Raw genomic sequence first — 14,436 nt, 5'->3', positions numbered from 1 at the left:
AGTACATTAAGATACATAGTTTAGAAAAAACCTGTGGCACATATGGGCATCGTCCACAAATGTATATATAGAAACCTAAAAAAAAGAAAGAGTCGGACTGTACAGGCCAAACGGAGTGATATTCATAATATAATAAAATCCATATTTTATTGTATCAAAAATGAAAACAAAAAATACAAGGGCAATACCAATTATATAAAAACATTCCCTTATGAAGGGGAAAAGACATATGTGGTAGCTGGTTTGACAAGCACTGTGTAGTTAAAGGGTCTTTAGTGCCGACGCGTTTCACCAATCGCTTCCTCAGGCCGCAAAGACCCCACAGTACTTATCTCGAGGGAAGATAATCCCTGGGCGGGCGCCGGGACCATACTATAGGACAACCATCTGATATTGATCTTAGGATATCTTATGTATCCAAGCCAATATGTGAAACGGTGTAGGACAAAATATCTTTACATAGGATACTTTCTTATAGAGGGCCGTTCCTCTTTCAAAGAGTTAGTGCTCAAGGCGGTAGAGAGGGGTGGGTATATAGCCTCACTCTCAGTGTGTTCCTATATTTAATAAGAATCAATAGGGCAATATATCGCTTTAAAATATATCAGCTGGCCCAAACGTTATATGGAATAGTCCCATGAGCTTCTATCTTGAGGCAATACTGTGTGGTTGTCCTGGCCCTATATACATTAGCATACAGTGTGAGCCCCAAGCCTTGAGATATTTAACAAAATGTTAGGACAGGCAGTGCAACTGATAATGGCAACTGATAATGAGGTCTGCCAGCACATTACATACAGTGTTAATTATGGTAAAGAAAACTCCCCAACCCTCTACTTAACATTACATAGAAGGGGAAAGCCAAGCAGGATTTTTCCACATGTAAAAATGTTTTTTGTTTTTGACGTTTTATTATGCGAATGGGAACATGTAACAAATATAAAGTAGGTGTTATCTCGATCTGGCTGCAAAAGTGGAAATACGCTGTAAGTTATCTCTTTGATGGCGTTATACAATGGAATTCTGCATGCTATCCCTGCAGGGACCAAGCTGTTTATATGAAGGAGAGAGTGTGAAATAAATACACGATGGAATTCTGAAAATTCTTTCGATTATGAAATAGCAGCATATTCTACAAAGAGTTTTACACTCAGAGGGTAGTTTATTAAGGCCCTAAAAATGTGATTGTTGAACTAGACCAGCAAACGTGTTTCGTCAAACATTCACCCGAGCGTGGCATAATACAGTACACTTTAAAGATAATTTATTTTTAAAGTTTGCCCGCAGCGTGTAAAATTCCTATACATAAAAGAGGCATTTAAAAGTACACGTGATGCTTATCAAACACAGGAAAATGATATTTTAGATTATTCTTTATTTCTAACATTTATGAGATAAGATCCATTCGCCAAGCTGTTCTCCTTTCCTATGAACTTTTACATGTGAATGTGTCGCATATACTATCAACAACACCTCTTTATTCTTCATATTGTATTCTTTGATCAAAGGATACATGTACAAACATATGGCAAACTTTTTATTGGCACTTTTGTAAACTTTTATTCACCCGTTGTGTAGAATGGTAGAGCATGATCTATCTTTTTAATTAATCCCACAACAGCTTAAAGTAAACCCAAGAATGAATATGTGATACATCGCAGCTCACCAGTCCTTAGATGTGATGACTGCATTCAGTTTCTTTTTAAGATTGGGTTCACATATGTGCGGCCGTGGGTTTGGGCCTGGGGTCTGGTGCGTGTCTGTTCACCATTTCAGGTGCGATTCAAGTCCGAATTTTTGCCTAAATTCGTACCTGAACCGGACCCAAAGACGCACAGGATTCTTCTGCAATCTGGACCACGGCCTCTTTGTGTGGACCGACTACATTAAGAGCCGGTCACACTCGCCTGTAATGCGAATTGGATGTGGGGAAACCCGTATCCAATGCGCATATATGTGAACCCAACCTTAAAAAAGAAGTAAAGTTTCTTTTTTTTAACTTGTACCTACAGGGAAGACTATAAAAGGGGTTACCTATAGGTACTGTGAATATCTCCTAAACTTGCATATTCAGAGTGCATGCAGTCAATGACGTCATTGGCGAATTAGTTTTGAAGGTCTGGCACGGTAAGCCCATGCCGTAAATGGTGGCTCTCGCACGCATGCGCGAGAGTGACGTCATCGTGGGCTCTGGCAACTCACAGTGCTGAAGCCCAGGAACCCAGACGAAATGTCAGGGAAGATGTCAGCCGTCTCATCGGTGTGCAGGCGCCGCTGAGACAGCTTCATTCTAAGATAAGTATGAGCTAGTATGAGATGCATACTAGCTCATTATGCCTTTGTCTTACAGGTTTTTTTTTTTTTTACAAAAAAGGTTGTTTACAACCTATACAAAGTGTTACTATGCCCACAACAGTAAAATAAGTCTGTATATGCAGTAAAGCATGCTTGTTATACTCATTGTAGAACGTAAGGGCTTAATCCCCTGCATTGTGTAAAAAGGCTGTTTAATCCTGTCTTCTCTAATCCTTCCCTTCTTTTACTGTGCCCCAATCCATCTGCTGATAGAACAGAGTCTTGGAGGCATTCTGCACATGCTCAATTTGGTGTGTATTGCTAGAGAAGTTTTTTTTTTTTTTGGGAGACAGTTTGTGATCAGCACAGGGTCAATCAGCACTGTCCAGACAGAAAGTCAGGAGTCGTGCAGCCTCATAGGACTGTTAGAGGGAAATGAAAACTCCTCCTACAAACTTTATCCAGTGCTTGGCCAGACACTGATAGAAGTCACAAGGCTGCTTTATACTGCTGGTGAGAAAAGGTATTTAGCAGTTTATATTTACTAAAGCTATTGCATTTCCATGTTCTGTGCACTGTGGGAGACCAGATATGATGAATGCAGGGTCCTGGGTTTAGTAACACTTTAGGACCCTTTCACACGATCGGACTGATTGGGTCCACCTGTCCGTTTTTCATGGGCCACCCATTGTCCTCTATGGGGAGGCGGATGTCAGCGGACATGTGTCTGCTGACACCCGCCTGGCATTTGATCCGGCAGACCAAATATAGTGAATGCAGGTTCTGGGTTTAGTAACACTTTAAGCATTTTTTTCCTCTATTTTTCACCTGATAAGCCTGCCAGCAACACACTTCCAGTTCTAGGGTGACAATGCCCACTCACTGTACTGTACTGCATTGTCACTTCTAGCTCCTGTTTTGGACTACAGAACACCTCCCCCTACTCTATATTACAGGGAAATGGGTTCTGTAGTCCTGCAAGGGCTACCCATGCAAAGCTAATGACACTATTTGAGATTTTTATTGAAGTGGAGTGCATAGGTAGATATGGACTGCCTAGATTTTTGGCAGGATCAACAGGTATCCATAAGTAATCGCAGAGATAAATCGAGGAGGAATGTGCATGTATTGGAGAGATGTATTGACTACATTTTCTTTTTGCCCAAACATACAATTCAATGATCTGCCCTCATAAGATTATCATTCAGCATCAAATGCTTACACGGATCAAACTCTCAGGGTTTTAATAAAGCCATGCAAGTTCTAGTCTAGTATTGATTTTTCCGGCAGGGATCAGGGTTCCCTTGTTTCATAGGCTTAGCACATGTGAGGGCTCATTCACACCTGTGGCTACATTCTACCATGGCCTCGGTGCGCGCTGTGAACGTAGCAAAACTGGTGCACCATAAATGATGGATTGCGCTGTTTCCTATTTTTTTTTTTTTTACATTACTTTCATCTTTATTTACTGCAGCGGGCTCTGATGTGGTGCGATGCATCACAACACGTTGTGCTGAAAAAAGGAACGTATTTCCTACTTCTCTTTACCAATGTATTTCTTCCTTTTTTTTAGTGAACTGAAAACATTGGAGTGCCTTGTCTATGTATTGGAGATGCAAAACTGCAAATTGCCTTATCTATGCATTCAGGGGAGGTCTGGGCCAGGGGGCAGGGGGGCAATTGCTCCCCGGGTCACTCTGATGCTCCGAAAAAAGGCTGCACTGCTTCTGCCACAGACTTCCTAAAGGATTCCTGGTGAAGAGAAGTAAAAAGTCCCCACTGCTGACCTACTGAGTGCGGGATGAAGACAAGGACAGATGCAGGGCCCCCCCCCCCCAGCATGGATGGTGTAAACTGTGTCTGAGCAGAGGCCGGTTCCATGCCCCACCGGAGACTCTTCTCCCCCAGGCAGCCCCGACTGAGCTGTCCTAGCTCCCCCCAACTTCCCCCTGCTGACCAGGTCAGGAACCAGGATTTGGCCTGTGAGTAGAGAGTACCTGGAGCAAAGCTTCAGCCTGGAATGGGGGGTCAGGAGGAGGCCGGGAAGAGGGAGAGTGGGAGAAGGGGCGAGTCCCTGCGCCATGGGCCTCTGGTTTGTACTTGCCTCCTGAGCTGAAAGTTGCCAGTCATCTCCTGTATGCATTGCTATGGTGATGGGCAAGGTTTCCCAACACAGCCCAACATTTACAGTATGTTGTGATTGATCCTCTATAGCCATCAGCAAGGGTAAATCAAAGTGAATTCAGCTAGCCAGAGATCGTGGAGATATCTCCTTAAAAATGACAAGCAGGTGATCAATCATCTGCTTGTCCTTGAATGCACTGGGACCTGCGTGACTGGGTGCATGTACTGAGAGAAGAACAAAGATCGCACTGGGTCACCCGAAGATTTTCCAACAGGCTGAAAAGTCAGCAAACCAGCAAAAATGTTCAATACTAATTTTGACAATTAAAGTTTTTTTCCCCACCAGATATTCCCATGAGTTCCCCAAAGGTCATTTATGGCCATTTTGCTTATGTTCTATTAAATATTATATTAAAGTGGTTCTAAAGGCTGAAGGATATTTACCTTCATGCATTCTATGCATGAAGGTAAGAAAACTTCTGTGTGCACGCCCCCTCAATACTTACCTGAGCCCCCCCCCCCTCCAATCCAGCAAAGTTCACGATAGCCTTGGCTGGATGGGAACTCTCCCTCCTAATTGGCTGAGACAGGGAGCTCATTGGCTCCCACTGCTATCAATCACAGCCAGTAAGCCAATGAGGAGACAGGGCAAGCCACAGCTCTATGTGTCTTTTGGACGCATAGAGCAGCGGCTCGGTAGCGAGCACGCAGCAGTGCCCCCAGGGCAAACAGCTTTCTCTCGGGGCACAGCTGGAAGGGGAGGAGCCAGGAGCATGGACGAGGGACCCAAAAAGAAGAGGATTGGGGCTGCTGTGTGCAAAACCATTGCACAGAGCAGGTAAGTATAATATATTTGTTATTTTAGGAAAGAAAACAAAGCTTTAGTATTACTTTAATTTTAAGTTTGAAATTATTTAAAATATATTGCTTATGAAAAAATAACACACTTATTGAGGCTCAGTTCACACTAGTGCAACTCCAAAGTCGCACAGTTTGGAGTGCGACGTTTAGTTACTGTACACTCTCTGGCACTCAAGTTACAAGAAAGTCACATCAAAGTATTGCAGGAACCTTTTTCAAAGTCCCTGCGACTTTAAGTCACATAGATTGGAACAGGACCCTTGAAATCAATGAGCTGTGAATTGTCATGCAACTTTGTGTATTCAAAGTCGCATGACAAGTCTAAAGGAGCCTCCAGCTGAAACTGTCCTTCCTTTTATTAAACACCAATTCCTCTATGGGGGAATTCAAATAAATAGGAATTTCTCCAGCGTCTGGATGCCTTAAGTAAACACATTCACGTCCTCAAGGCTGCAGTTTACTTCTCTCTTTATCACTCTCTTTATTCAGTATTGGGAAACATGCAGCTAGCGGGGCTCACAAGTGAACTCCGGCCCTGTGGTTTATATTTTACAACCACCATCTATAATCAAATACAGGAAATATGGATAATAAATCAGGAACCTTCACGGAGTGCATTTACTTTCCATTAAAATATAATCCACACCAATGTATTATATAATAAACAAGCTTCAAAAACCAAAGCTATTTAATTAGCGAATATAACTAATAATCAGAAGCGTAGCAGAAGGTCAAGTTCCAGAGGACACTCATTGTGACAGGTCATCTGATCAATGGATTTTTTCACCGTTAAAGATATATTGTAATTGACATCAAACATGGCAACATTTTATCATTAATAAATCTCAATTGTAATATACCCCGATAAAAGAGACTTTCCCCTTACACACCAGGACGTCTAAATGCAGTGCGTTACTCCTGGCGTTTTAGTGCGCCCAGGAGTGACAGGTGCAGCGTCCAGCATGCTGCTTGCAGCCAGTCAACGTCTATGGCAGATTGTGGGTGGACATGCTGTTCCTTAGTTATATAGTTACATAGTTAGTGAGGTCGAAAAAAGACATCCGTCCATCTAGTTCCACCTATGATGTGCGCGTGTGTTTGCTGTTAACTGTACATTGTATACCCCTGTATGTTGTACATTGTATACCCCTGTATGTTGTACATTGTATACCCCTGTATGTTGTGGTCTTTAAGGTGCCCATCTAATAGTTTTTTGAAACTATTGATGCTCCCTGCTGATACGACTGCTTGTGGAAGAGAATTCCACATCCTTACTGCTCTTACAGTGAAGAACCCCCTACGTATTTTAAGGTTAAACCGCCTTTCCTCTAGTTTTAGTGAGTGGCCACGTGTCTTATTGTATCTCCTTTCTCTGAATAGTTTGTTCCTTATGCTAGGGTCGCCAGTACAGTATTTGTACATTGATATCATATCCCCCCTCAGTCGTCTCTTCTCCAGAGAGAATAAGTTCAGTGCTTGTAGTCTTTCCTCATAGCTGATGCCCTCCATTCCCCTAATTATTTTTGTTGCCCTTCTCTGGACTCTTTCCAGTTCCAGTACATCCTTCCTGAGGACCGGTGCCCAGAACTGGACAGCATACTCCAGGTGTGGCTGGATCAGAATCTTGTAGAGTGGGAGAATAATCTCTTTATTTCTGGAGTGAATCCCCTTTTTATACATCCCAGTATTCTGTTGGCTTTGCTTGCAGCGGCTTAGCATTGCATGCCACTGCCAAGCCTGTTGTCTTCCAGTACCCCCAGGTCCTTTTCCATCCTAGACTCACCCAGAGGTCCCCCCCCTAGTGAGTAGCTTGCTTTCTGGTTTCTGGCACCCAAGTGCATTACTTTACATTTTTCAACATTAAATTAGTGGTACTCATGTTTAAAGCCCTATGTGTTCAAGGTCAAAGGTTTGGAGCGCAGAAGACCTGTCTTGTGGGCCTTCATTCCTGAACACATAGGGCCCTAAACAGTACCACTCAGCACAGTGTTCAGCCCTATCCAGCCACAGACTTTGACAGGCTGCAAGCAGTGGGTGCTGCATCTGGTTCTCCTGGTAACTCGAAACAGCCAGGACGAGCACTGCACCAAGAAGGTCCCATGTGCAAGGACCCTCATTTACTGACTGTCTCTTGAATTCCTTAGAAGCTGACAATGACAACATGTATTTATTAACACCCATGCTAAAGAGTATAAGGAAGCCTTTCCCAACCTTTTCAACTCAGAGGAACCCTTGAAATAAATTTCTGGTCTCTGGGAACCCCTGCTAAAAACTAAAAATCTACAACTCATGACGCATTAGTGACAGTCAGTGGGAAGAATGCTCCTTACTCTTGTCATAATTGGGAAGAATTACCCCCTTACAGATCGCTAAAGGGAACAATGGTGTCATTGGAAACTTGTCTGAGAGGCAGAAATTGCCCATTGCTCAAGGAACCCCTAGCAACCTCAGGAGGAACCCTGGTTGAGAAACCCTGGTATATAGAATCAAAAACCAGGTCAATTCGCCAAATTGCAAGTATTTTGTCTGATCATAAAAGTGGCCTACACAGAATAATACAGTTCTTGAATCATTATTTCCTCTCCGTGTGATCCATCACAAATCTGCATGAAGGTAAATGAAAAAGTCTCATATACCAACTCTATAAAGAAGGCACTTATCACACAGGATCTACAACACTTGGCTAGTAAGGTGCCTACAGACACTAGACGGTCCAGGTAATATAAAGGATCACTGCACAAACGCTGGGCAAACTTGTAAGTTTATGGAGATGGGAGAGCAAGCACCGCAGCCCCCAGCCTGTTACCGGAAAAGCAAAACTGAAAACGTCTAAAATGCGTATCACACAGCTCCCTGCGTTTTACCATGCAGGCTAGTGTGAGCCTAGCCATAGGTACATTTCACACTGGTGCACTTTGGTTTGGCGGTGGCTGTCGTGCAGCCCAGTCTGCCTGCAGTTTGTGTGGGTTACCCACGGTTTCCCAAAGACTTCTATTCTGTCCTGCGTTTTTTGGTGCGTTATCTGAAAGCACACTAAAAATGCACCATGCTGAACTTTTGTTGAGTTTCCAGAAAAATGTGACAAAAACGCAGGACATAATAGAGGTCTATGCAAAAACTATGGGTAACCCCCATGAAAACTGCTGGTACGCTGCGCTGCATCCGAGCTGTGGTCAGACAGCAGTGTAGCTGTGTGAAATCGGCCATAGAAAGGCACCCCCGTTCAGCAACACAAAAAATGTGATACCTAATAGACAATTCCACACTAGAAACTACACATCTACTGCACATTTTTTCCTTGCACATATGCATGGATTTGATGTGCAATTTTATGTGCATTTACATGCAGTTGACGTATGTTATTCTATCTGCATTTGTCTTGTGAGGTCAGTTCCTTCTTCTTTCTTTCCCTGGACTTCTATGTGAACTGTCATGCGTTTGCATGCATTTGCATTCTTCTTTGCATGTTCGCGTTGTTGAAAAATGCAGCATGCTCTACTTTTTTTGACTGCTATAATGTGACCTATGCCCATAGGATTACCTTGATTTTGGACTGTCTATACAGTTGGAATGCAGTTAAAAATGCAGCCAACTGCATTCCACTATGTTAGGTGTGAATAGGCCCTAAGGCTGGATTCAGACTTTAGCATTGCAGTAACACTTGTGTTCCAGCATACGTTACTGCAACACGTGGTAATGTGCGTAACATGCATTGCCGTATCGCAGTGTCATTCATTGTAAATGATCCGAGGCAATGCACCTGTGTTGTAGTGCACAGACACGTCTGGTTTGATCATCTCTCAAAACCTACTGCTCTCTAGCCCCCTCGTCACCTCCTCCCATGCCCGCCTCCAGGACTTTTCCAGAGCCTCTCCAATCCTATGGAACTCCTTACCCTTATCTGTGCGATTATCTCCCACTCTATTAGCTTTTAGGTGATCTCTGAAAACCCTCCTTTTCAAAGAAGCCTATCCTACCAGCCCCTAATAAATGTACCTCCATTTTCTCCATCAACCCATCCCCTACGGTTATTGCCTTTTGTTTCACTTTACCCTCCCTTCTAGATTGTAAGCTCTAACGAGCAAGGCCCTCTAGTTCCTCCTGTATTGAATTGTATTGTAACTGTATTGTCTTCCCTCAAATTGTAAAGCGCTGCGCAAACTGTTGGCGCTATATAAATCCTGTATAATAATAATAAATAAATAATAATAATGTGCGATTTTATACATGTTCGGGTGCATTAGCTGCCCATTTCATTATAAATGGGCTGCCTTAACACAACGCACGTTAACACGCAACAAAATATGCGTTAATGCACTGCAAAGAAGTAAATGAGCTCCTAATTTTCGGCACATACATTTCAAAGCAATGGTCCTTCCTTACTAAGGGCCCATTCACACCAAAAAAGCATTGCCCAACGAACATAAGAAGAAGGCAATTCATTGTGTCCTATTGGTTTCATTCACGCTGTGTTGGTGTGCACTAAAAAAGTAGGACATGTTACATTTTTGCACGGTGCATTACAGCGCACCGTGAGGCACCGCCATAGGTTTTCACAGCCTATTGAATAAGGGTGTTCACCCCAAAGCTGAAACACAGGTGTTTGTGTGTGTCTACATATATATGACCCCAGCATATTTATCTCCTTGCCGGCACATTAAAAGGGAAGTGCGTAAAGACTTCTCTTATGGCAGAGCCAATAAAAGAGATATTTTTCCCATCTTCCTGCCGCCACAAAAAGTGATAATGTTAATGGACATGAGGTGATTAGGGTGTGCCCAGGCACACCTGGCACACCCTGTGCGCACACCTATGGGCACCACAACAATAGCATTAAGAAGTTTTAATAATGTTTTTTTTTTTCTAAAGTAAAGCAAGGTGATGTCTGTACACAATGCACATCAGTGCAGCCAGCGTTAAGCCGGCCATACATTATACAATTTTCTCATTCAATTTCTTTCAGATTTACCTTCAACTCTGTAGTGCAAGGGCCTGCCAGATTGCATACAAATTGAAAGTGTTTAGGTCTGACCTCATATTATATGGTTTTGGTAAAACTAATGGAAAATCGTACAAAAGAATTGTGTAATATATGGGCAGCCTCATGCACACCAGTTATACACATATAATATAATAAGAATGTGACTTAGGGACCTTAGATTGTAAGCTCCTTGAGGGCAGGGACTGATGTGAATGTGCAATGTATATGTAAAGCGCTGCGTAAATTGACAGCGCTATATAAGTACCTGAAATAAATAAATAAGAATGGGCCCTGTTTGTTTGTTTTTTTCTAAAAAGTTAGTTCAGTAGTACAAAGTTGTTTATATCACTGGATAAGATGATTACAAACAACATGATACAATGCATCAAAAAGTCAGCAAATACAAAACAATTTAAAGGGTCAGTCCACATGTCTTCCTAACTCACCATAGGCCAGGAGCTGAAGGGACAAGATCACACATAGGATCACAGGTCCACTCATCTGCCCTGGCCATTACAAGCTTCATCCTCCCTTTATTTTATGTGCAGCAAGAGGAGTGAGACTGCAAGGCAGATGAGAGCAGCTGTGTTTTCTAGGAGAAGGTGCTGTGACAGTTCTTGTTAGACATCAGATACTAAGGGGGGATCCAGCCCAAAACTGAGATGACTGACCCCCCTATTCCTCTATGAGGTTCTATGAGGACAGGACACATACCGGAGACGATGATCACTGTCAGCAGGACAGATCTGAGCCCCGGGCAGGACATCTCCATCAGATCCAGTAATCCTCCCCCGATACAATCCACACACGATGTGCACTATAATCCAGATCAGGCCGATCGTCCTGTACAGCGATCAGCAGACTGCAAGCCCCGGCTCACCGTCCTTGTCTACAGAATACTGGCAGAGCCCGGATCTATTCTCTGCATTATAAACAGAGGGGCGTGTGGGGGAGGAGGGATCTGCTCCATCCTGCTCTGCAATCAGGACCCAGCTACTGCTTGCTATACATCTTCTCACTCTGCTCTATCACCATCATCTATGGGGGACCAAGGCTGGGATATCAATGTCATCTATACCATCCAGGAGACACTGTGCTGTATGGAGGGACCAAGGCTGGGATAGTCCTCAATGTCATCTATACCATCCAAGAGACACTGTGCTGTATAGAGGGACCAAGGCTGGGATAGTCCTCAATGTCATCTATACCATACAAGAGACACTGTGCTGTATAGAGGGACCAAGGCTGGGATAGTCCTCAATGTCATCTATACCATCCAGGAGACACTGTGCTGTATGGAGGGAACAAGGCTGGGATAGTCCTCAATGTCATCTATACCATCCAAGAGACACTGTGCTGTATAGAGGGACCAAGGCTGGGATAGTCCTCAATGTCATCTATACCATACAAGAGACACTGTGCTGTATAGAGGGACCAAGGCTGGGATAGTCCTCAATGTCATCTATACCATCCAGGAGACACTGTGCTGTATGGAGGGAACAAGGCTGGGATAGTCCTCAATGTCATCTATACCATCCAGGAGACACTGTGCTGTATGGAGGGACCAAGGCTGGGATAGTCCTCAATGTCATCTATACCATACAGAAGACACTGTGCTGTATGGAGGGACCAAAGCTGGGGTAGTCCTCAATGTCACCTATGCCATTCTCAATGCCACCTATACCATCCAGGAGACACTGTGCTGTATGGAGGGACCAAGGATGGGATAGTCCTCAATGTCACCTATAACATACAAGAGACACTGTGCTGCATGGAGGGATCAAGGCTGGGATAGTCCTCAATGTCACCTATACCATACAAGAGACACTGTGCTGTATGGAGGGACCAAGGCTGGGATAGTCCTCAATGTCACCTATACCATCCAGGAGACACTGTGCTGTATGGAGGGACCAAGGCTGGGATAGTCCTCAATGTCATCTATACCATCCAAGAGACACTGTGCTGTATAGAGGGACCAAGGCTGGGATAGTCCTCAATGTCATCTATACCATACAAGAGACACTGTGCTGTATAGAGGGACCAAGGCTGGGATAGTCCTCAATGTCATCTATACCATCCAGGAGACACTGTGCTGTATGGAGGGAACAAGGCTGGGATAGTCCTCAATGTCATCTATACCATCCAAGAGACACTGTGCTGTATAGAGGGACCAAGGCTGGGATAGTCCTCAATGTCATCTATACCATACAAGAGACACTGTGCTGTATAGAGGGACCAAGGCTGGGATAGTCCTCAATGTCATCTATACCATACAAGAGACACTGTGCTGTATAGAGGGACCAAGGCTGGGATAGTCCTCAATGTCATCTATACCATCCAGGAGACACTGTGCTGTATGGAGGGAACAAGGCTGGGATAGTCCTCAATGTCATCTATACCATCCAGGAGACACTGTGCTGTATGGAGGGACCAAGGCTGGGATAGTCCTCAATGTCATCTATACCATACAGAAGACACTGTGCTGTATGGAGGGACCAAAGCTGGGGTAGTCCTCAATGTCACCTATGCCATTCTCAATGCCACCTATACCATCCAGGAGACACTGTGCTGTATGGAGGGACCAAGGATGGGATAGTCCTCAATGTCACCTATAACATACAAGAGACACTGTGCTGCATGGAGGGATCAAGGCTGGGATAGTCCTCAATGTCACCTATACCATACAAGAGACACTGTGCTGTATGGAGGGACCAAGGCTGGGATAGTCCTCAATGTCACCTATACCATCCAGGAGACACTGTGCTGTATGGAGGGACCAAGGCTGGGATAGTCCTCAATGTCATCTATACCATACAGGAGACACTGTGCTTTATGGAGGGACCAAGGCTGGGATAGTCCTCAGTGTCATCTATACCATCCAGCAGACACTGTGCTCTATGGAGGGACCAAGGCTGGGATAGTCTCCAATGTCATCTATACCATCCAGGAGACACTGTGCTCTATGGAGGGAACCAAGGCTGGGATAGTCCACAATGTCATCTATACCATACAAGAGACACTGTGCTGTATGGAGGGGACCAAGGCTGGGATAGTCCTCATGCCATCTATACCATCCAGGAGACACTGTGCGGTATGGAAGGACCAAGGCTGGGATAGTACTCAATGTCATCTATACTATCCAGGAGACACTGTGCTGTATGAAGGGGAGCAGGGCTGGCATAATCCTCAATTTCATCTGTATCATCCGGGAGATACTGTGCTGTATGGAGAGGACCAAGGCTGGGATAGTCGTCAGTGTCACCTATACCTTCCAGGAAAAACTGTGCTGTATGGAGTGGACCAAGGCTGAGATAGCCCTCAATGTCCCCTATACCATACAGGAAACATTGTGCTGTATGAAGGGGACAAAGGCTGGGATAGTCCTTAATGTCACCTAAACCATCTAGTAAACAATGTGCTGTATGTAAGGGACCAATGCTGGCATAGCACTAAATGTGACATACCATCCAGAAGACGCTGTGCTGTATGGAGTAGATGGGTACTAAGAAAAGGACACCTCTAAATGCGACTTATACCATCCAGAAGACACTGATGAATGGGGAGGGTGGGTAACAAGGCTAGGACAGGCATAAATGGAACATTAACCATCCAGAAGACACTGCTGGATGGGGGAGAAGGGTACCAAGCATAGTACCCATCCCAATGCATACCATCCTGAAGATATACTATATCACGAGGACAGATACCAAGGCTGGGACAGCCCTCCCATTTAGAAGACACTTCTGTATTAGCCTGGGTTCACACTGGGGCAACTTGTCAGGCGACTTAGCTGCCTGACGAGTTAGGCTCCATTCAGTGCAATGGAACCGTTCTAATAGGAGCAACTCAAGTCGCTCCGACTTAGAAAAAAGGTTCCTGCACTACTTTGGGGGCGACTTGCATTGACTTCTATTAGAGAAGTCGTTTGCAAGCCCCGCTGAAGTTGCACTGCACGGACAGCTTCAGAGTCGGGCAACTTTGAAGCCGCCCCCAGTGTGAACACAGACTAAGAGAATGCATACCAAAGTTGGGACAGCCCCCAGGCTCGATTCACACTGCTGCGACTTGATATCCAACTAGTGAGACCCCAAGCATGATATGTGAAATCCCATGTTAGTCAATGAGAGCTGTCTTAATTAGCACTACTGAATTCCCTCTGACTTCAGAAAAGGTTC

The 14,436-nt window shown here is 44.3% G+C and overlaps 1 protein-coding gene across 1 annotated transcript in view; it reads right to left on the bottom strand.

Moving 5' to 3' along the window:
• Nucleotides 1-11,064, bottom strand: part of APCDD1 (APC down-regulated 1) — a 78,941-nt gene extending 67,877 nt beyond the window's left edge. Inside the window, exon 1 of the mRNA XM_082258519.1 lies at nucleotides 10,976-11,064. Within this exon, the coding sequence (XP_082114645.1) occupies nucleotides 10,976-11,033 (58 nt within the window). The 5' untranslated portion in view covers nucleotides 11,034-11,064. The remainder of the gene's footprint in view (nucleotides 1-10,975) is intronic.
• Between the last annotated feature and the right edge of the window lie 3,372 nt (nucleotides 11,065-14,436).

This window comes from Pelophylax lessonae (assembly GCF_965119305.1).
Source record: "Pelophylax lessonae genome assembly, chromosome: 5".
In the NCBI taxonomy this organism is placed as follows: domain Eukaryota; kingdom Metazoa; phylum Chordata; class Amphibia; order Anura; family Ranidae; genus Pelophylax; species Pelophylax lessonae.
Note: the sequence above shows the minus strand (reverse complement) of the source record. Positions and strands in the feature narration are given on the sequence as shown.